The 20,204-nt window shown below is 39.4% G+C and overlaps 2 protein-coding genes across 9 annotated transcripts in view; one reads left to right on the top strand and one right to left on the bottom strand.

Moving 5' to 3' along the window:
- LOC110014836 (myelin-oligodendrocyte glycoprotein-like) lies at positions 1–4,884 on the bottom strand. Its single transcript, XM_023965994.2, has 4 exons — positions 4,701–4,884; positions 1,366–1,680; positions 1,092–1,279; positions 1–1,013 (listed from the first exon to the last, which is right to left on the bottom strand). The coding sequence occupies exons 1-4, from the start codon at positions 4,786–4,788 to the stop codon at positions 990–992; spliced, it is 615 nt and encodes a 204-aa protein (XP_023821762.1). The 5' UTR covers positions 4,789–4,884; the 3' UTR covers positions 1–989.
- A 10,964-nt stretch (positions 4,885–15,848) lies between these two features.
- The window catches only part of LOC101161542 (myelin-oligodendrocyte glycoprotein-like), a 48,482-nt gene continuing 44,126 nt past the window's right edge, over positions 15,849–20,204 (top strand). For 2 of the 8 annotated variants that reach the window (XR_002875258.2, XR_013650852.1), the window contains exons 1-4: positions 15,864–15,995; positions 17,247–17,594; positions 17,681–17,867; positions 18,462–18,516. Coding sequence is in view for 4 of the 8 variants with exons in the window: in XM_023965978.2 (XP_023821746.1) it covers positions 15,935–15,995; positions 17,247–17,594; positions 17,681–17,806; positions 18,462–18,516; positions 18,744–18,804 (651 nt within the window). In the remaining 4 variants the exon portion in view is untranslated. Of the gene's footprint in view, positions 15,996–17,246; positions 17,595–17,680; positions 17,868–18,461; positions 18,517–18,743; positions 19,398–20,204 lie in introns of those variants that run through there. The other 6 variants (XM_023965978.2, XM_023965980.2, XR_002875260.2 and 3 more) reach the window with 6 other exon arrangements.

The raw sequence follows: 20,204 nt of genomic DNA on the forward strand, positions 1-20,204 counted from the left end.
TTATCGTATCGTATCTTTTATCGTTTCTTATTGTATCATTTCTTATCATATTGTTACTTATTGTATCATTACTTAACGTATTTTTACTTATCGTATCGTACCTTATATCGTTTCTTATCGTATCATTTCTTAACATATCGTTACTTAACGTATTTTTACTTATCGTATCGTATCTTTTATCGTTTCTTATTGTATCATTTCTTATCATATCGTTACTTATCGTATCTTTAAGGAAACATACTAGTAACCTTTTTAACTTAGTTTATCGTTTTCAACCTTAGTAATGACTAAAGTGTTGTGTATGGTAGCATCACCCTATATCATAAGTACGTATAGCGTTCATTAGCCTTACTTATACTTCGGGTCACACTTACCACACTTAATGGTACGTTCCATTTCACAACGCCCATTGAGGTGGCTGTATGACTGATTTTCCATAGCTCAAGTTAAAAGGCCATTTCAATCAATGGATTTGTTGGTAAACGTCTCAACTATAGTGGTCTCTTGACTTCCAGACCTCTGAAGAACTGAACTATCAGAGCTGCTGCAGAGGAACCACATGAGGAGAACGTCTAAACGTTCCAGCTACAAGCTTCCAGCTGAACAGAAAACCAGACACGGCATCAAAGAACAGCTGGACCAAACTCATTACATCAAACTCTGAACGGTTCAAACCAACATAGTTTAAACCGAACATCTGTGATCCTGAAACGCCTGGAACCATTGAAATCCGGCTCAGACCTTCAGACTTTATGAAGCACATGTTCAGAGATTTTGTGTTGAGAACTGTAAGAAGTTCTTCAAAATGACTGAAGGAGCACCGATCCTCAGGCAAAAGCAGGTCTAACCAGAGCATCGTCACGTCTTCACATATTAGCTTCCATCCACCTAAAGTGAATGTGATAAGTATGTAGTGCCAACACGTGGCAGCAATGTGTATTCATTGATCCTCAAGAGGACCAATAATGTATTGTATAGCTGGGATGTCTTCAGACCAGAGGAGGATTCTGACCCTACATGAAGAAAACAAAGGATGTTAGAAACTGAAGATTCCTGCAGAAAGATGAGAGACCAGAGAATTCAGGACTCACTTCTGGTTGTTTCCTCTGACAGACACAAACACAAACAGCAGAGAGGATCACTGAGGGAAAAAGTCCAAGAAGGATCCAGAGAGCCGGTCTGGAGCGACTGATCCAGATCCGGTCTCCTCCTGGATCTGGAGTGGAGATGATGTCAACCTGGGATGTTTCCATGGTTGGAGCTCTGACTCCGTTTGGCTCTGAAACAAAGAGATGACATCATTTCCTGCCTGCTGTTCAGGACAAATGTTCTTCATGTGAGGGAGAACCTGCAGAGCAAACTCACCAACAACCAGCTGAACCGTCTCCCTGAAGTTCTTCCCAGGAATGAAGCAGCTGTACTTCCCCTCATCCTGGAGCGACACGTTCCTGATCTTTAACGTCACGTCTCCTCGTTTTAGTCCGTCTTGGTCCAGAGACACTCTCGGGATAAACGACTCGCTCATGTGTTCAGTTATGATCTTCCTTCTCCAGTACAGAAACACAAAAAGCTTCATGTCCAGTTTGATCCACTCCACAATCTGTTCCTGCAGATCCTCCTGAGAGTCCAGGAGGATCTGCAGGATGACATCATCACCAGGAGCAGCAATGATTGGTTCACCTGGAAACAAAGAAAACAGGAAGAAACTTTTCTAAATCTGAGTCTTTACCTCCAAGTGAAAATGTCTTCTCAATGTTTGATTTCTGCTTCTAAAAGATCCAAAGTATTTCTGTCCACATAGATATCAGACCAAAGGACATGTGACTTTGATTGGACCAAAGACAAATCCTTTCAAAATAAAAGTCCAATCCAAACTAGAATCCAATCCAGAAATGAGTAAAGAGGATTAAAGCAATAGTCTTTTCTAATTCTATCTAAAGACACATTTCAATCAATGATTCCTGATGATTATTCATTTAGTCAAATGTTTTCAGTCTTTCACCTCATTTCTACCAAAACAGTTTCTACTTTAAAGTCTTTGATCACTGACTGAATACTCAGTTTCTGAGGAACATTTGAGGAAAACAAACTAAAACATGGTTTGGAAAGATTCACAGCAGAAGTTTTGGTTCAAATTTAACAGTCTTTTACCTTTAAATTAAATAAAGAAATAAAAGTTCCACGCACAAAGTAACTGTGTGTCAAATCTTCCACATTTTCAACATTTTCTGTTTGTCTGAATACATTGAAACAAACTTTCAACAATTCTGCAGAGAAGAAGCAGAAACAGACCAGAATGTTGCTGCAAAAATTGTTGAACCATGACTGAAACAAGAAGACGGAGCTGCTGCTTTCAAACCTTGAACGATCACTGTCTAATAGGCCACGCCTCTGATCAAAGACTGAAAGCCAACTGAGTGACAACAAAATTAAAACCAGAGGGTTTTTCCAGGAAGCACGTGTAACCCTTGTGCTATCCTAGGCCCTTTAACATTGGGAGTTGGGTCATCTAGACCCAATAGACAGTGCTCTGAACCTTTTTTCTTCAATGATTTGTGATCTTCACTGGTGTCCATGAATTACATGAAATCTTTCCACCTTTATCCACCTTTGTCATGGTAGGGAGAACACGTCAATGGAAGGGGGGGGGGGGGGGGGGGGTCATCTAAGATAGCACAAGGGTTAAACTAGCCTGACTTTCCGCCTGAACTTGCTTACTCTGGGTATGTCGGTTCCAAAAGACCGGATATGAGTTAGCGTAATTACGCTCGACTTGGTAACCCTGGGTTAATGGGCGTGCACAGCAGGTTCATAAAGACATTGTCAATGGATCGCCGATTTCTGGAGTCACCATGGAAACGTGTGGTAAAAAAAGAAAGCGCTATACTTCAGTGAGACGGAGTCTGAGGTTTTAATGATGCCGTATAAAGATTATGAGACCATCAAAAAAGTAACACGGCTGCATCATCAGCAAAAGAAAGAGTTTCTGCGTGTAGAAAAAGAACAGACAAAGTAAACATACAAGTTTCTATCTCATTACTATTTTCATTGTGACGCATATATACATATATATACTAAATGTCATATTACTCCAATTCAATTAAATGTTTTGCCATCTTAATTTATTGTCTAAATTTGAGCCTGCAGATATTCTTATTTTTATAACAATAAAATGAATGTAACAATAAGACTCTTTTCACAAAACCTTACACCATATCACATTAGTGGTCCTAAATAACCTCATCCTCTCCCTCCCTCCCACTCATGGTGCAGAAAGAATTAAGTATAACAGTATAAATAACTCAGTAAAACACAGTAAAACAGCTAAACAACTAAACACATTTGGTCAAAAACCCACACTTAAACCAAAATCCGTCCAGACAGGCAAAGGGAATGGTATCCCAGAATCCCATGCGGTGCCGATCTAACAGCAGCACCAAAGTTACACCTACTTAATTAAATTAATTTGAATGAAAGGAAAATAATTGTGTAATTTTTAAACTGACCTAACAAAAAAATTGATTTATCTTAACTGAAGCAAATAATTAAGTTAGATCAAAGTATAAAGTGTATCTTTCCAACATCCATATGTGGTCTTATCACCCTCTCATGGTGGAAAAAGTATTATCTGAGCTTCTTCATCCACTAAATCATCTTCAAATGGACACTCCATGCTGCTTCACCTCTCTGTAAACAAACTAACCTTCAATTAAATTTGCTCCAGACCAGGTTATGTTCAGAGCATGAGTTGCCATGGCAACTTGACCTACCCTGAAACATACCTCCATTTCTGGAACCGAAAGCTGAGCTTATCAACTTCCTTAGCCTCAAACTTACCGTGAGAGCTAGCATAATCTCCCCCCTGAAAATCCAAATCATCAAAAGCCATCTCCTCAAATCATAACCTGTTCTTTTTTTCTCAATAATTTATGCTGTTTTACAGAGATTCACATTGAGGTGATACAATAAGAGAACAATTGCAAATTTCACATTCAGATATAAAAAACAAGAATAGAATTAGAAATAAGCCAGTGGGTTATACTTTACAACAAAACATTGAATCTTTCACATACAGACGGTTCTGATCACTTTTTGCTTCTCAGAACTAGAAAACTATTAATGTACAGATTTATTTAAGAAAAGAATACAATGAAACGTGGTTAAGATAAGAAATTTGGCCAAAATGAGATACTTAAAAGCTATACCAGATTCCTTTGGCATCATCTTTAATATTAGACCCAACAAGACATCATTCCAGAATAAAATAACACAAAAATCAATTTAGTCATGAATGAAATCACAAACTTCTGCCAAAACACTTCAACAAATAAAGATGGATGACTGTTTCAGGAGAATTGCAGCACCAGTGTAAGTGTGCATCAGTGTGATGTCTTTTCTGCAGAGTTTTTTTTTAAATAATAATATGTTCAGATGTGAAATTTTTGCAGAAATCTAACAGACTTTCACTTTTAAATTTACAAAGAAAATAAAAAGTTCCACTTAGAAAGTAACCGTGTGTCCAATCTTCCAGATTGTCATCATTTTGTGTCTGAATCCATCAAACTTTCTCCAAATTCAGACGTTAGTTCATTGAATAGTCTTTAGAAAGAACCGCCACCATAAAAGGTGGAAGTTTCTAAACATCAAACAGAAACTTTTCTCCAGAGTTGAACTAAAGAACAGAACATTCATGAACTTACCTTCAACATGTGAACAGAACCAGAACCACACACATGCAGAAATCCACAGACAAGAAGCAGAAACAGACGAGAACGTTGCAGACATCATGACTGAACTGTGGATGAAACAGACCTCAGGCTTGTGCAGTTATGTGAAAGAGCAAGTGTCTTTGCTCAAGTTTAGTCAAGTTTAGTCTGCTTCTCCACCTTCTTCAGGGTGGGGCAAGGTGGAGCTGGAGAAACCTGTAGCTCTAGTACCTGCTAAGAATAAATGCTCGGGTTTGGTCTTCCTGGTTCAATCGTGGTTCATGATTCGGACGGAGTCTGAGATTTTAATGACGGCGTATGAAGATTATACGTCCATCAAAAAAGTAACACGGCTGCATCATCAGCAAAAGAAAGAGTTTCTGCTTGGAGAAAAAGAACAGACAAAGTAAACATACAAGTTTCTGATCTTATTTTCATTTTCCTTGTGGGTTAGGGTTAGGGCATATATATATATATATATATATATATATCGTAAATGAATTACTTCTATTGGTAACAAGTAATTGAGTTAAATTTATTCAACCTAATTTCATGTCTATAAAACTCAATAATTGTTAATACAACTCAAATTTATACATTTTTCTAACTAAATGTCATATTACTCTGATTCAATTAATATTTTTTCCATCTTAATTAATTACAATTCTTGAATTCTCGTATGTCTAAGTTTGTGTCGGCAGATATTCTCATTTTTATAAAAATAAAAAGGACGGGGGGGGAAATGCACGGAGTGCAAAGATTCATTAAAGAATTTTCCATCGTTGTCATTACAGCATGGAGTTGTAGGGGTGCTATATAAACTCATCATCCTCATGGTGAGTTTATATAGCACCTTACCTTCAACATGTGAACAAAACCAGAACCACACACATGCAGAAATCCACAGACAAGAAGCAGAAACAGAACAGAACTCTGCAGACATCATGAACCGTGACTGAGACTGGAAGACGGAGCTGCTGCTATTTAGCCATTTGACGCCTTAGCACATTTGAGATATTGAATACTTCCTATCTTTAAGGCGGTGACTTACTAGCAGGTAAAATTGATGATCATAGGTGGGGTCAAATCTCGGGTTGCTTGCGCGTGGAGAAAATCTAAAATTCCTTGTTGACAGCCACAATGACAGGGTGACAGGTTGCAAAAATGCGGAAGAACTTTCTGCACCTAAACAAAGGTATGTCGCTGGTATCTCCCCATACTTCTGACGAGCAGTGAGGTTAATGGCTGGTGAGGCACTGACGTCAGTCAGATTTACAAACATATGAACCATACTGAGTAACTTATTCACCATTTGATTGACAACAGTTAACGTGTTTTGTTTAAAATATCATTTCAACGTGTTTTTTTCATATACAAACTGCAGCATAGAAAAAAGCACAAACCTTATTATCGTCTTACCTTTACTTGTAAATAAAGTCCATACGCCAGTCTTTTCGTCTGTACCACTCTGCCTGAAATGACCGATTCTTCTGTCCCGTTGTCTGTAGAATCCGTAACTGTTGGTCTTCCTTTCAAAATAATCTCCTGCTTTGACTCAAAGTCCAATTTATTCTGATCTGCAGGAATGTGCAGTTTCTAACATCCTTTGTTTTTTTCATGTAGGGTCAGAAACCTCCCCTGGTCTGAAGACATCCCATCTCTTTCAAAAACCAGAGAGAGTCTCAGCAGATGAGGCTTCAACCTTTCCTCAACCTGTAACTAAGTCTGTTGGTCTGATTAGTTCTGGAGACACAAGAGGACGACCGTCTGTCATGTGACTCTCTGTCCACAAAAAAGATGAACCCTGGTGGGTTTCTGGTCTGGATCTTTTTTTCTGAGAAGATGCTGCTCTGTTTGTTGCTGTAACCATCCATCAATACATAAAACATTAATAAATCGTAAATTAAAAAAAAGTGCTTCCAAACAATTGGAACGTTTTCAATAAACATTCAGCTCACCAGTTTAACTAAATCATGTTAGTCTGCTCTGCTGCTGCTGGCGTTCACCTGCTGCTCTGTGTGCTCTCTTCCACTTTAATCTAGGTATAGTTTTAGCACACTTAAATATATGTAGCTTGAGAAACAAGATTAATGAAATCACACAAATATGTTTGACTGAAAATATTCATGTCTTAGCCTTATCTGAAACACGCCTAGATAGTACTTTTGAAAACTCAATGCTAAATGTTGATGGGTACAGATTATACAGAAGAGATAGGAATCAAAATGGTGGAGGAGTAGCATTCTATGTAAAGGAGAATATTGTTGCTACCCTAAAATCAGAGTTAATGAGCAGAGACATCGAAGTAATATGGTTGCAAATTAATCTTCCATTTAGTAAACCAACACTGGTCGGTTGTTGTTACAGACCACCTAGCTCCAATGCAGAATACTTACAAAAAATATGTGAAAATATGGAAATGGTCTCAAATAAATGTGGGGAAATGTTTCTTCTTGGGGACTTTAATATAGACTGGTTTTCAAAAAAAAGTTTTTTGTTTGAAAAGATCATTACAATGGCTAATACATGTAATCTTAAACAGGTCATGACACAACCAACTAGAATTGCTATGGATAATTCATCTAAATCAACCTGTATAGATCACATTTACACTAACGTTCCTGATTTATGCTCCCAGGCAGTTTCTATTGGAGTAGGGTGTTCTGATCATAATTTGATAGCCATTACAAAGCAAACAAAAATGCCTAAATCCGGTGGAAGAATCATGTATCGCAGATCCTATAAACATTTTAATCCCAATCTATTTATTGATGAAATCAAAAGTTCGAATTGGTCTACAGTTGTGCAGGAAATTGATGTAAATGCTTCTTTGAACACTTTTATGGCAACTTTCGGAAAGATTGTTGAGAAACATGCTCCACTTCGTAAAAGAACAGTAAAAAGTAATAGTGCTCCATGGTTAGATGAGGAATTATTATCACTCATGAAGCGGAGAGACAACGCAAAAAAGGTGGCTTCCAATTCTAAACATTTAGAGGATTATACAAACTATCGCATATTAAGGAATAAAGTTACAAAATTAAACTTTTTGAAAAAGAAAGAATATTTTGGACAAAAAATTTGTGGTTCCATGAATGACAGTAAAAGATTGTGGAAAGTGTTACAAGAACTGATGTGCAAAAAAAAAAAGACTTTTAATTTGAATATGCAAAGTGGTGGCATTATTGTCAGTAAACCATTTGATATTGCCAATCATTTGAATGACTTTTTCATTAACAAAGTTGAAAAGCTGAGATCCTCTATGGTAGCACAGGATATAAGCTCTCCTTGTCAAAATATTCAATTGATAATGGAAAATAAAGCTTGTTCCTTGGTGTTCGACACTGTTAGTGAGAATAATGTTCAAGATTTGCTTCTCTCATTACCTGATGATAAAACACCAGGTATTGATTACATTGATGGTAGAATCCTTAAAATAGTTGCAAATGTTTTGGACAAACCAATATGTCATATTTTTAATAGAGCACTGATCAGTGGAGTGTTTCCTGACCAATGGAAACAATCAAAAATTATACCTCTAATTAAGGATGAAAAGTCAGAGTTTACTGCTTCAAACTGCAGACCAGTTCATGTTCTCCCTGTTTTGAGTAAAATTTTTGAAAGGTTGATATTTAATCAAATGCTACACTACTTTATCTCAAATGATCTTTTTACTAGTGCACAGCATGCCTACAGACCAGTTCATTACACCAATACGGCATTAGTACATATGGTAGACCAGTGGTTAACACATTTGGATGATAAAAAATATGTGGGTGCGGTACTTTTAGATTTCACAGCTGCTTTTGATGTAATCGACCATGATATTCTGTTGGCAAAGCTAAAATGTTATGGTTTTCACAGTTGGCTCTTTCACTGATAAGAAATTATCTTAATGGCAGAACACAGAAAGTCCTCTTCAATGGTAGCTTGTCTGAAACAAAGTTTATGTCATGTGGTGTTCCACAAGGTAGTTGTTTGGGTCCACTTTTATTTTCAGTGTTTGTAAATGATATGTCCCAGGAGATTAGAAATGCAGAAGTGGTGTTATATGCAGATGATGCAACTTTATTCTGTGAATCTGCTACTGTCCCAGAGCTCAATACAGCCCTACAGAATCAACTTAATTTAGTTACCAATTGGGTTAAGTTGAATAAATTGGTTCTTAATACATCTAAAACAAAATGCATCGTTTTCGGTACAAAATATTTATTGAATGCACCATGTTACCTGAATTTGAGGATTGACAATAGTTTAGTTGAACAAGTGACTAAAACCAAGCTTCTGGGCATCAAATTAGATGATCAGCTCTCTTGGACAGATCAGATTAATCATATAGTATCCAAGATGGGCAGAGGAATCACCCTGGCTCGGAGGTGTGCGCAATATTGTCCTCCTTCAGTCATGAGGACAGTTGTACAGTCTTTGGTTTTGTCACATCTGGAGTATTGCCCAGTCATTTGGTCTAGTGCGACACAGGGGCATCTAAAAAAAATTACAACTTGCCCAAAATCGAGCTGCCAGGGTGGCTCTTGGTTGCTCTTTTTGGACCAATGTGAACGAGATGCACACCATTTTAGGTTGGTTGATGGTAAAAGACAAAGTACAACTCAGTCTTCAATGCTTAATGCACAATGTCATTTTTAAAAAATGTCCACAATATTTGGTAAACAAAGTTTTATACAGTGGGTATTGTCACCAATACCAAACTCGTCAGGTCAGCTCTGGTGATTTGATTGTTCCTTTTTCAAGATCTAACTATATGAGAAGAACAGTGCTGTTTAGATCTTCTGTTGCATGGAATCAAGTGTCTGTAAGGACAAGGCTTATTAGTAACAAATATCATTTCAAAAAGATTTTAAAACTAAGATACATGGACTATTTACAATAACTAATAATTTAAATGATTTGCTGTTATGAAATGTATTATTGTTGATGTTATGTTGCTATGTGTTGATATGCTGGTAAAAATGAAATTGTTTTAACTTATTTTAACATGTGAAGCTTTTAAGGTAAATATGATGAATTAGTCACTGTATTTTGTAAAATCAGTTTTGGGTTTTGTGAAATTGGTATAATGTATGTAATTTTTGCGTATGGACCCCAGGAAGACTAGCGACCACTTTGTGGAAGCTAATGGGGCTCCAAATAAATAAATAAATAAATAAATAAATAAATAAATAAATAAATCTCAATCTTTAAGACAAAAAGTTTAAAAACTGGCCCTAAAACTCTGTCGTACTGTCGTAATCATGGAAGTATTGTGTGTATTCATTTTAATAAAACAATAAGTATCTTTTTTTCTGGTTAACAAAATTAGCTCACAGTTTCCCAGAATTAGTCCCCTCCACTATACTATCCACACCCCCATCAGGACAAAAAGAAAAACTTTTTTTTTCAATTTAATCTGTTATGTTTGATCAGTGTCAACATGTTCAAGGCTTTCTTTTTTTTAAAAGAGGCATTTCAGAAATAAATGTTTTATGACACAGATCACCGACAACTAAACATTCTCAGTGATAAAATAAATTAGGAATATGTAACATATGTAACAATAATATGTAACCCTAACCCTAACCCTAACCAGTTCTAGATAATTTTAAAGATCCAGAAATGTCCTGCACACAATTGACAAAACAAAGAAACATGAATTTATTGTTGACATAAACATGTTTTTATGCATTTATATGCATCTAAAATGTTGTTAATGCTTGATTTGATGTTTAGACAGATTTTTGCATTACTAATAGGATCTTTATGAAGCACAAACCCACAATGATCTGATTATGTCCCATGATGCATCTGTCTGAGGCAGGAATAAACCTGCAGAAACTATTCTTCTGTCCTGTTCCTTGTAGTGATGTCATGTTCAGAAAGTTAAAACCTGACACCTGAAGAACCAGTTCCTCTGGTTCCTCTGCTGCCTCTTCCTTCACTTCTTCTTCTGCTTAAGGCAGTGTAAAGATCAAGTCCTTTAGTTTATTATTTAAACATTTTCTCTATCCTGGTTTCTCTTTGTCCGTCACACCCTGTTCAGTTTTTAAATCGTCTTGTTTTCTCCTCAGTCTCTGATGTTCAGTTTGTCATTGTCAGGTCATCTGTTCTTCTCTGTGGTTCTCTGTGGGTTTTCCTCAGGTTCTGGTTGATTTCTTCAATGTTTCTGTCACCAAACCTGGACTTCTGCAGTTTGGTTCTACACCAACAGTTCCTGAAAGGCAGAGTTTAGTTGGGTTTGCTTCAGTCTTTCCACGCCTGATGAAGATGATGGAGAGGAGGCTGTGTTTTACTGGAAACATCTGTTCCATCAGAGAGAATCTCCTTAAAAACAAGGCAAAAGGAAGAACCGGATCAGTCCATCCAAGATGAAGAAGAGGGAAGAACCGGATCAGTCCATCCAAGATGAAGAAGAGGGAAGAACCGGATCAGTCCATCCAAGATGAAAAAGAGGGAAGAACCGGATCAGTCCATCCAAGATGAAAAAGAGGGAAGAACCGGATCAGTCCATCTGAGATGAAGAAGAGGGAAGAACCGGATCAGTCCATCCCAGATGAAGCAGCTGACGTTTAAAGATCTCAACCTGCACTGAGGACATTCATGCTGTTTGGTTGAATTTGGTGGTTTTGAAGATTTTTTTTGTCCTTTTTTGAATTTGTGCAATAAGATGTTTGACAGAAATATAAACAAATGCAGAATAAATGCACAGAATTAGAAAACTATAGATGTGTTAGAAAACTAGCTCTATTCTGTGGAATTATTTTAGCTTTAATGCTGATTTGTTCAACAAAAGCTTGATTAAGGTGTTAAAAGAATGGTTTTGTACCAGTAAATACACAAAATTGGACATTTTTAGTCTTTTTGTGAAAACACATGAAAGGCTTTTTAACACCCAAAGATTCATTTTTTTAAACTTATGGTCAAATAAAAGCCTCCAAGAAATCCTAAACCAATAGCCGTTCAGGATCCAAAAGAGCCAAATTCCCATTTCTAGTTCCTTCATCACATCAGTGTCCAGGTAAGCCGGTCCTGCTTGATATTTCAGGTCCAACAGTTGGTACCGTCTTTCTCTGTGGGTCTGGACTTTTAGCGCTCCAGTAGAACCTTGTTGGGTCTTGTCTGCTTCTGCAGGCCGTCAGGAGAACAAAACGCAGAAGCACCGATTCTGCATTAGGAGAATCTGAAACAACTAAACAATAGAAAATGATTTTTGTAAAAAAACGTTCAATGTGTCACCAATTAAAGTTAAAGCAATATTACACCTACATTATCAATAACAGTTCATTCAAGGGTTAAAGGTTGGAAACATTAGAAAAAGGAGGAAAGACTCAACATTCATGTCATTTTTTTTTTGTTTGTTCACTTTCAATTTTCCAGGTGAACCAATCATTCTAATTCATACAAAAATGTTTCTATTTTTAAAGCCTTTGTATAAACATTGCTGCCCCCTGATGGAAATCCTAGACTTTCATTCTCTGTTCTCTCCTATTGTTTTCATGCCATCATGTTCTTTCTGTCACCAATCAATCCATCCCATAATATAAATATAAAATAAATAGACGGAAACAAACATCTGTGGAGTTTTTCTGTCCAAACTGGGACTTTGGTTGTCATTTTAGAGCCAATCAAATGGATGGGTTGATGTCCATCAGAGAAAAACAGCAACTGAGAGAAATGCTGCGTTCAAGTGCTGCTGGAATGATGGGAAAAATGACTGTCCCACTCTGAAAACACACAGGAAGGTCAGAAAAACAACCCATCTTCCAGCAGCACATGAATGCAGAAGAACTTTCTGCCCCTAAACAAAGGGATTTGTGTGTGTAGTGCGCCATCTATGGGGAGACACCAGAATTACAGGAAAATCCAACATGGATGAGGATTAGCAATCTCATTGATTCCAGATTCAAGATTCAAGATTCAAGAGGTTTTTATTGCCATATTCTGTGTAGCTACACAGAGTAGGAATTTGTTTCGGTGCAAATGTGCAACATAAAACGGAAGAACAGTAAGCAACAAAATTTTTACACAACACAACGCTATCCGGCCTGCACGTTCCCGGGTTCTGGAGACATATAGTTCCTGGACAGATGGGAGGCTGCAGCCGATCACCTTCTCTGCTGAGCGCACAATACGCTGTAGCCTGTTAATGTCCCTGGTTGTGGCACTAGTGTACCACACGGTAATGGAGGAGGTGAGGATGGACTCAATGATGGCCGTGTAGAACTGCACCATCATCTGGGCCGGCAGCCGGGCTTTCTTCAATTGGCGCAGGAAATACATCCTCTGCTGGGCCTTTTTGAGGAGAGAGCAGATGGACGGCTCCCACTTGAGGTCCTGCGTGATGGTGGTGCCGAGGAAACAGACACAATGGTGATGGTAGAGTCTGTCAGGATGAGAGGGGGTGAGGGGGCTGTGACTTTCCTGAAGTCCACTATCATCTCCACTGTCTTCTGAGTGTTCAGCTCCAGGTTGTTGATGCTGCACCACGAACCCAGCCGGTCCACCTCCCTCCTATAGGCAGACTCATCATCATTAGAGATGAGTCCGATGAGGGTGGTGTCATCTGCAAACTTGATCAGTTTGACAGAGTCATGGCTGGAGGTGCAGCAGTTAGTGTACAGGGAGAAGAGCAGAGGGGAAAGTACACAGCCCTGTGGAGTTCCTGTGCTGATGCATTGGGTGGTGGAGACATTCTTCCCCAGCCGCACACACTGCCTCCGGTCCATGAGGAAGTCAGTAATCCACCTACAGGTGGAGTCAGGCACGTTGAGCTGGAGGAGCTTTTCCTGGAGCAGAGAGGGGAGGATGGTATTGAACGCAGAGCTGAAGTCCACGAACAGGATCCTAGCATAGGTTCCCGGGGAGTCCAGGTGCTGCAGGATGAAGTGGAGGGCCAGGTTGATAGCGTCGTCTACAGACCTATTGGCTCTGTAGGCGAACTGCAGAGGGTCCAGGAGGGGGGAGGTGAAGGATTTGAGGTGGGGGAGGACCAGACGCTCGAATGACTTCATGACTACAGACGTAAGTGCCACAGGCCTGTAGTCATTGAGGCCAGTTATGCGGGGCTTCTTGGGGACAGGGACGATGGTGGACCGTTTGAAGCAGGCCGGGACGTGGCAGGACTCCAGGGAGGTGTTGAAAATGTCTGTGAAGACCGCTGCCAGTTCGCCTGCGCAGTGTTTCAGGGTGGCAGGCGAGATGCCGTCCGGACCCGGAGCCTTCCGTGGGTTTTGCTTCCGGAAAAGCTTAAGCACTTCCTCTTCTGTCACTGAGAGGACAGTGGTGGGGGAGAGGTGGTCTGGGGGGGTCATACTGTCCTCAGTGATAGTGGTGGGGGAGGAAAGTGGCACCAGAGTTGTTGAGGAAACCTGTTCAGTGAGGGGGGAGGAGGAGGGTTGTGGGACCTCAAACCTGGCATAAAAGGTGTTAAGCCTCTCAGCCAGTTGTAGGTCGTCAGCAGCATGTTGGGCTCTGGGCTTGTAGTTCGTGATTTGCCTAAGCCCTCTCCAAACAGAGGTGACGTCGTTGACAGAGAATTGGTCTTCCAGGCGTTTATTGTACCGAGCTCTCGCCTGTTCCACCTCTTTAGAGAACTGGTACTTAGCAGCCTTATAGCTCTCTTTGTCTTCCGCTCTGTAGGCTGCTTCTTTCTCCTTCCTCAGCTGTCTCAGTCTGGGTGTGAACCAGGGGTTATCATTGTTATAAGTGACCCTGGTTTTTGTTGGGATGATGCTGTCTTCACAAAACTGGATGTATGACGTCACAGTGTCTGTGTAATCATCCAAACTGTCTGTGGCAGCTCTAAACACATCCCAGTCCGTTGTGTCCAGACACGTGCGAAGCTCCTCCACAGCCTCGATGGTCCACATCTTGGAAGTCCTCACTGTTGGTTTGGAGAGCTTCAGCTTTTGTCTGTATGCAGGGATGAGGTGAATCAGGGCGTGGTCCGAGAAGCCGAGAGCCGCGCGGGCCACGGCTCTGTAAGCCCCGCTGCTTTTGTTCCAGTTTGGTGGAGCAGATTCAAGAATTGAACAGGCTGCATTTGGGCTGGAGTTCACCCCCCCCCCCTACTATAAACAGGTAAATGAGAACTCTTCAAACCAGGAGAAATCTGTCATTTTTCTGTAACTTTAGTTCTAAACTGAGTTTCTAGAAAGTGACACGTCTCTTTAAATTGAAATGATTCTGTATTTTTAATGTATTTAGTATTTTATGAGACAAACATTGATGATGCACTTTATACATTCATGTGAATCTACTGATTTACAAACTGTAATGACCAAAGTAATGGAGTAGACGGTCCCTGTAGTTACTTCCTGTGATTGTTAGTCAGAACAGAAAGAGTCTTTAACAGCAAAGAAGAAGGTTTTCTGCTCAGATGTTGGTTGGATGGTTGATCACAGGACAGAAACTCAGCAGATCACCTTCACCGCCTGAAGAAAGAGGATCAGAGGAGAGGCGGCTTAGAAAGAAACTTCTCTTCTGTTTGTGGCAAAAGCTGAAAATTCTGCAAATGTGAAAAGAATTTCAATAGAGTTGAAGTTCCAGAGAACCTTTGAGCAAACCTGTTTGGATTGTTCCCCTCCCGGACAGCAGGTGGCAGACGTGAGCAGGACGCTCCAAACCGGAAGAACAAGAAACTGCCATGAACTGTGATGCCAGATTGGGCGGTTTCCCGCTTCTTTCGTTACTTTTTTTCAAAGAATTTGCGGGTTTAGTTTGCTTTTAGGCGGGTGGACATGATTTATGCGGGTTTGGGGTCTGTTCTGCTGTTTTTTGTTCCTTGTAGAAAAATATTTCAACCAATGAACATCCGTTATTCCTTAAGAAATAGTATGAACTAACAAAGGAAAATAAAATGAAAATAGGAGTTATAGCATTCAGTAACTGTCTATGAGAATGGAAGTATTATTAATTGTTTTTATTTTTATCATCAATGAATAATTTATTTCTTTTAAAAACTTTTTTTAAATAATTTATTTTTAAATATTTTGTAAAAGAAAGTTTTAAACCACTTTGTTTTTTATTATGATTACATCGTCAATATGTTTTTTTTTTAATTCTCGATATTTTGCTTTATATTTGTTGAGGAGCGGTCCGCACTGCGCTTGCGCACTTGCATTAGAGTACCGGTACTTTTGGGCTGGAAAGCCATGAATATCTGGCAACCCTGACGTCATTGCTGCCGTAGCAACAGTTGTCTTGAACCGTCAATCTTTGTCCACGTGTTAAAGATGAATCGTCTTTGTGTCTTGACTTTATTTTGTGTGGATTTATTCTGTAGAAACGTTCACGGTAAATCCATAAATGTTCTTTTTTAGGTTTTATTGTTAAATATTATTGAAAACTTCAGTCTTTATGAAAAATAACTGTTAACTGATTCTTATTGTTTTCAGTCTGAGACAAATGTTAAAAAAGGCAAAATTCACCACAATATTTTTCACATGATTATTTCTGCTTGTTGTTTATATCATAAAGTGTTTTTATCTAAAATAAAATGTTTAGACTCACAAAACATCAATTCTGTTCAGATTTTCTTCATTAAAAGGAAAAATGTAAACATTGTCTTTTTTTCTGTAGTTTTTGAGGGTTTCGTCTGGTCCACATCCTTTAATGATGATGAGTCATTCTATGATTTAATGCTGACTCATCAGAAGTTCTGATTATCTGCTTTTCTCCAGACACTCTAGAATAAACAGTTTAAGTTTATAATTAATTTCAGGGTCAAAGTTTTTCCTCCATTACTGATCACTAATAGGATGAAAATACACCTCAATGCTTTGATTTACCATTAGAAAATAATAAACAATACATTTATTTATTCTTTCTGTTATTATTTTAGATTTAAGATTAACTTCAGAGAAAGAAAACTAAATATCATATTTGGATACAAAACATGACATCACCACAAACAGAATGGTCTTTACATTTGAACCAAGGAGACATTTTAGTACATTTTGTTCTTGTTATGACACACTGGTTAAAATATGTCGATTGTCTCTCAAGCTGTGAGAAAAAAAATAATGAAATGATTTTTAAAAAGGTACTTTTTGTGAAAAACTACAAATCCTAGATTTCCTGGTTGAAGCTGCAGCCATTAAAGGTTGAAAAAAGGTCGAGTTTTTTTTCTTTCCCTGTTAAAAAAACATGAACTTGTCTTTGTTGAACGTTATGCTGATGACACCTGCTTTTCTCTGAAGCTATGTTCCCTCAGCAACGCTCCTTCATGCGGCCACTTCCAATAAAAAGCCCATCTAAAGTCGCGTAAATCACAGCCATATTCATGCGTAGCTACAAGTTCTACAACTGTTTACAGACTCTGCGTACAAAACACACGATCATCGATGACCAGTTAAACCAGGTCGAACTTTGACCAATCAGGGACTCTGATAGTGACGTATGGATGAGCTCCCTTAAAATTCACAAATCGCAGGATTTGCACTGCTTTGATTTTACTCATCAAACTCTGATCTGTGATCGTCTCTGTTTGTCAGATTCTAGAGGTTTCTTGGTCGTCACACGTCGTTCCTGTCCGTCTGCTTCCAGGTGAAAATCTTCTGTCTGTTTATTCTGGTGATGATGTCATCCTGCCGTGCCGCCTGGACTCTGAGGAGGATCTGCAGGATCAGGCTGTGGAGTGGACCAAACTGGAAGTCAAGCCCGATCCAAAGGATCCACAGGGCCGCGTCCCTTTTGTGTATTTTTACCGGAACAGGAAGACCATGACCACAGTTATGATAGAGTCGTTGATCCCGAGAGTGTCTCTGGACCAAGACGGACTCAAACGAGGAGACGTGACGTTAAAGATCAGGAACGTGTCGCTCCAGGATGAGGGGAAGTACAGCTGCTTCATTCCTGGGAAGAACTTCAGGGAGACGGTTCAGCTGGTTGTTGGTGAGTTTGCTCTGCAGGTTCTCCCTCACATGAAGAACATTTGTCCTGAACAGCAGGCAGGAAATGATGTCATCTCTTTGTTTCAGAGCCAAACGGAGTCAGAGCTCCAACCATGGAAACATCCCAGGTTGACATCATCTCCACTCCAGATCCAGGAGGAGACCGGATCTGGATCAGTCGCTCCAGACCGGCTCTCTGGATCCTTCTTGGAGGTTGGACCTCATTGATCCTCTCTGCTGTTTGTGTCGTTAAAATGAGGGACAGAAAGAAAACGTAAGTCACAGATTCACTAAACTTTAGTTTCTCCTGTTGGAATGCAGTGGTCCCCAAACCCGGACAGCAAACCGGTTCTGGTATCGATCTGCAGAGAAAAAAACAAGACTTTCCTTTTTTCTGTTGTATTTCTAGTCAAATTCTGAAGGAAGTTTTATTTTGAAAAACTACTGGATTCTCTCCTCCACATCCGGTCATTCTTGATGCTCGTGGAGGTTCTGTGTTGAAAATCCATCCACTACTTTCTTAAAGTTGGACGAGGCTGAAGTTGGCGTCTGATTTGTTTCTCTTCCACTTTGACAGTTTTGGGTTTAAGGAAAAATCTGGATCACATTTGAATGTTTCCTGCATGAAACATAGAAAACAAATCAAGTTTAAATCATCTGCAGATATTTGACAGAGGATGAAGATGAACTTTAGCCTCCAAAGTTAAACTGGAAGCTACAAAAATCAGACGCCAACTTCATCCTGGCACAGGCCGGTCCGTGAAAATATTGTCTGACATTAAACCGGTTCAGATGAATGTTTTTATTTTCATTTAATGAAAGCATTAAAATATGCTGACTCATCAGAGCTGCTGCTCCGTCTCTACAGGTGAAGGTTCAAGCAGCCACATGGGGGCGCTAGAGACCTGCTACTGTGACAACCTGTGAGTAGAAACCTGAATAAAGAACTCTCAGCTGTTTAAAGACTGCATTAGGAAAATAAACCTGGACTTTTATTGTGAAAGAGGACCAGAACAGGGTCAGACTGTTGAAAAAACAGAATTTTGACTCCATCTAATCCAACGTTTTAGTGACATCATCTCCCCTCCATCCCACCTTCTCCTCTGCATCCTCCACCCTCATGTCCTCCTTTTTTGTTTGTTGGTTTCAGTTGGACTTCATGCCTGAGAGCTCCTTCATCTGCCCACTGGATGTTCAGCTCCTCAGGTTGAAGTTGACGGTTGGGATCCGTCTGACTTTGCTGCAGTCGTCTCCTGGATTTCAGGAGCTTTGTTTCTGTTCTGCTCAAATCCCAGCAGAGGTCCTGCTGCTGGTTCCAGAAAACCAACTGGAAATGAAAGCTGAAGGTTTTTCCAGGACGGACTCTGGAATGATGGAAGTGGAGACACTTTTCTGGTGTCTAGTGTGACATCGTCCTCTTTTGGAACACCAGAAGACCCAATCAAAGCTCCAACATCTTCCTGACAGGATTTCTGACAGAAGATCAAAGCAGAAAGATGGAAGTGGTTTCCATGGAAACGTCTGTCAGCTGCTCCTCCATCCAGAGGAAATGTAAACCAAACAGAGCAGCATCTTCTCAGGAAAACAGATCCAGACCATTAACGCATGAGGGTTCATCTTTTTATTGATTTCACAGTTTTACCTTCACTGTTGTTTTTCTGCTGTGACATTTCTCTCTTAAATCCAGTGGTGGATCGTACATTACACACCTGGGCCTTCAGTAGAGCTTCGTCTGAATCATTTAACCCTTCATAAAACATTTGTATTTCTCTAAATAAACTGGATTAACAAACCTGTAAAGAAATCTCAGCATGCAACTACAACCGGCACAAACACATTGAAAACAATCACATACATTCTGAATATTATTTATTATGGTATTTATCATAATAAATGTCTTCACTTGGGTTTTCACCTTAAACCTAACTAAATCCTCCATGGAGAACATCACAGTCAGTCTGTTTAACCGATCCAGAAGTTCTCTGTGGATCTGTGTCAAACTGGACGAGGCTGCATGTGACTTCCTGAAACTACTGTCCAATCAGAAGGTCTGAATAGTGGGACAGTGCCTTGGCCTGCTGACACCATCTTAAAATCTGATTGGTTGAAAGAAATGAATGACCGACATTGATTTCGTTTCACAGGACCTTCAGAACAGAGAGTGAAGGCTCTTACCCTGCCTGGCAAAAAAGTACAGCTGAAATGCGATTGGTTAAATAGTCCAATGTGAAAATACGTCTGTCTGGAAGCAGCATAACCGTCATAAACACAATAAAAGGGAATGGACGGACCATTTGGGATGATTGAATGAGTATGCATGGACAAAATATTATTACTACATGTGTTAGGGTTACGTAATTATCGTTTGCTTACACGCTATAATCACCATAATATTATGGTCTCAATTCTATCTTTCAGTAAGAAAACAATGACGTGGGAAAGCAGAACTCCTCTGTGACAGACAAGCTCCTCCTTCTGCAAAGTCTAGCAAAAATTCTCATCTCCTGTGTGGTTCTTCTCTTTGTTAGGGAAAAGTCAGAACACTGACAACATGATTCAGTTATTTTTTAGGCCTTCAGAGAAGGCCTTGAAGACCCTGAGGGCCCACAAC

This window comes from Oryzias latipes, chromosome 18 (assembly GCF_053564925.1).
Source record: "Oryzias latipes strain Hd-rR chromosome 18, Olatipes_Hd-rR_3.1".
In the NCBI taxonomy this organism is placed as follows: domain Eukaryota; kingdom Metazoa; phylum Chordata; class Actinopteri; order Beloniformes; family Adrianichthyidae; genus Oryzias; species Oryzias latipes.

Coding starts and splice junctions, on each gene's coding strand:
- LOC110014836 (XM_023965994.2), bottom strand. CDS start 4,788: ATGATGTCTGCAACGTTCTCGTCTGTTTCTGCTTCTTGTCTGTGGATT. Junction 1,681..4,700: donor GTTCTGTTCACATGTTGAAG/GTAAGTTCATGA, acceptor CTTTGTTTCCAG/GTGAACCAATCATTGCTGCT. Junction 1,014..1,091: donor GTCAGAGGAAACAACCAGAA/GTGAGTCCTGAA, acceptor TTCTTCATGTAG/GGTCAGAATCCTCCTCTGGT.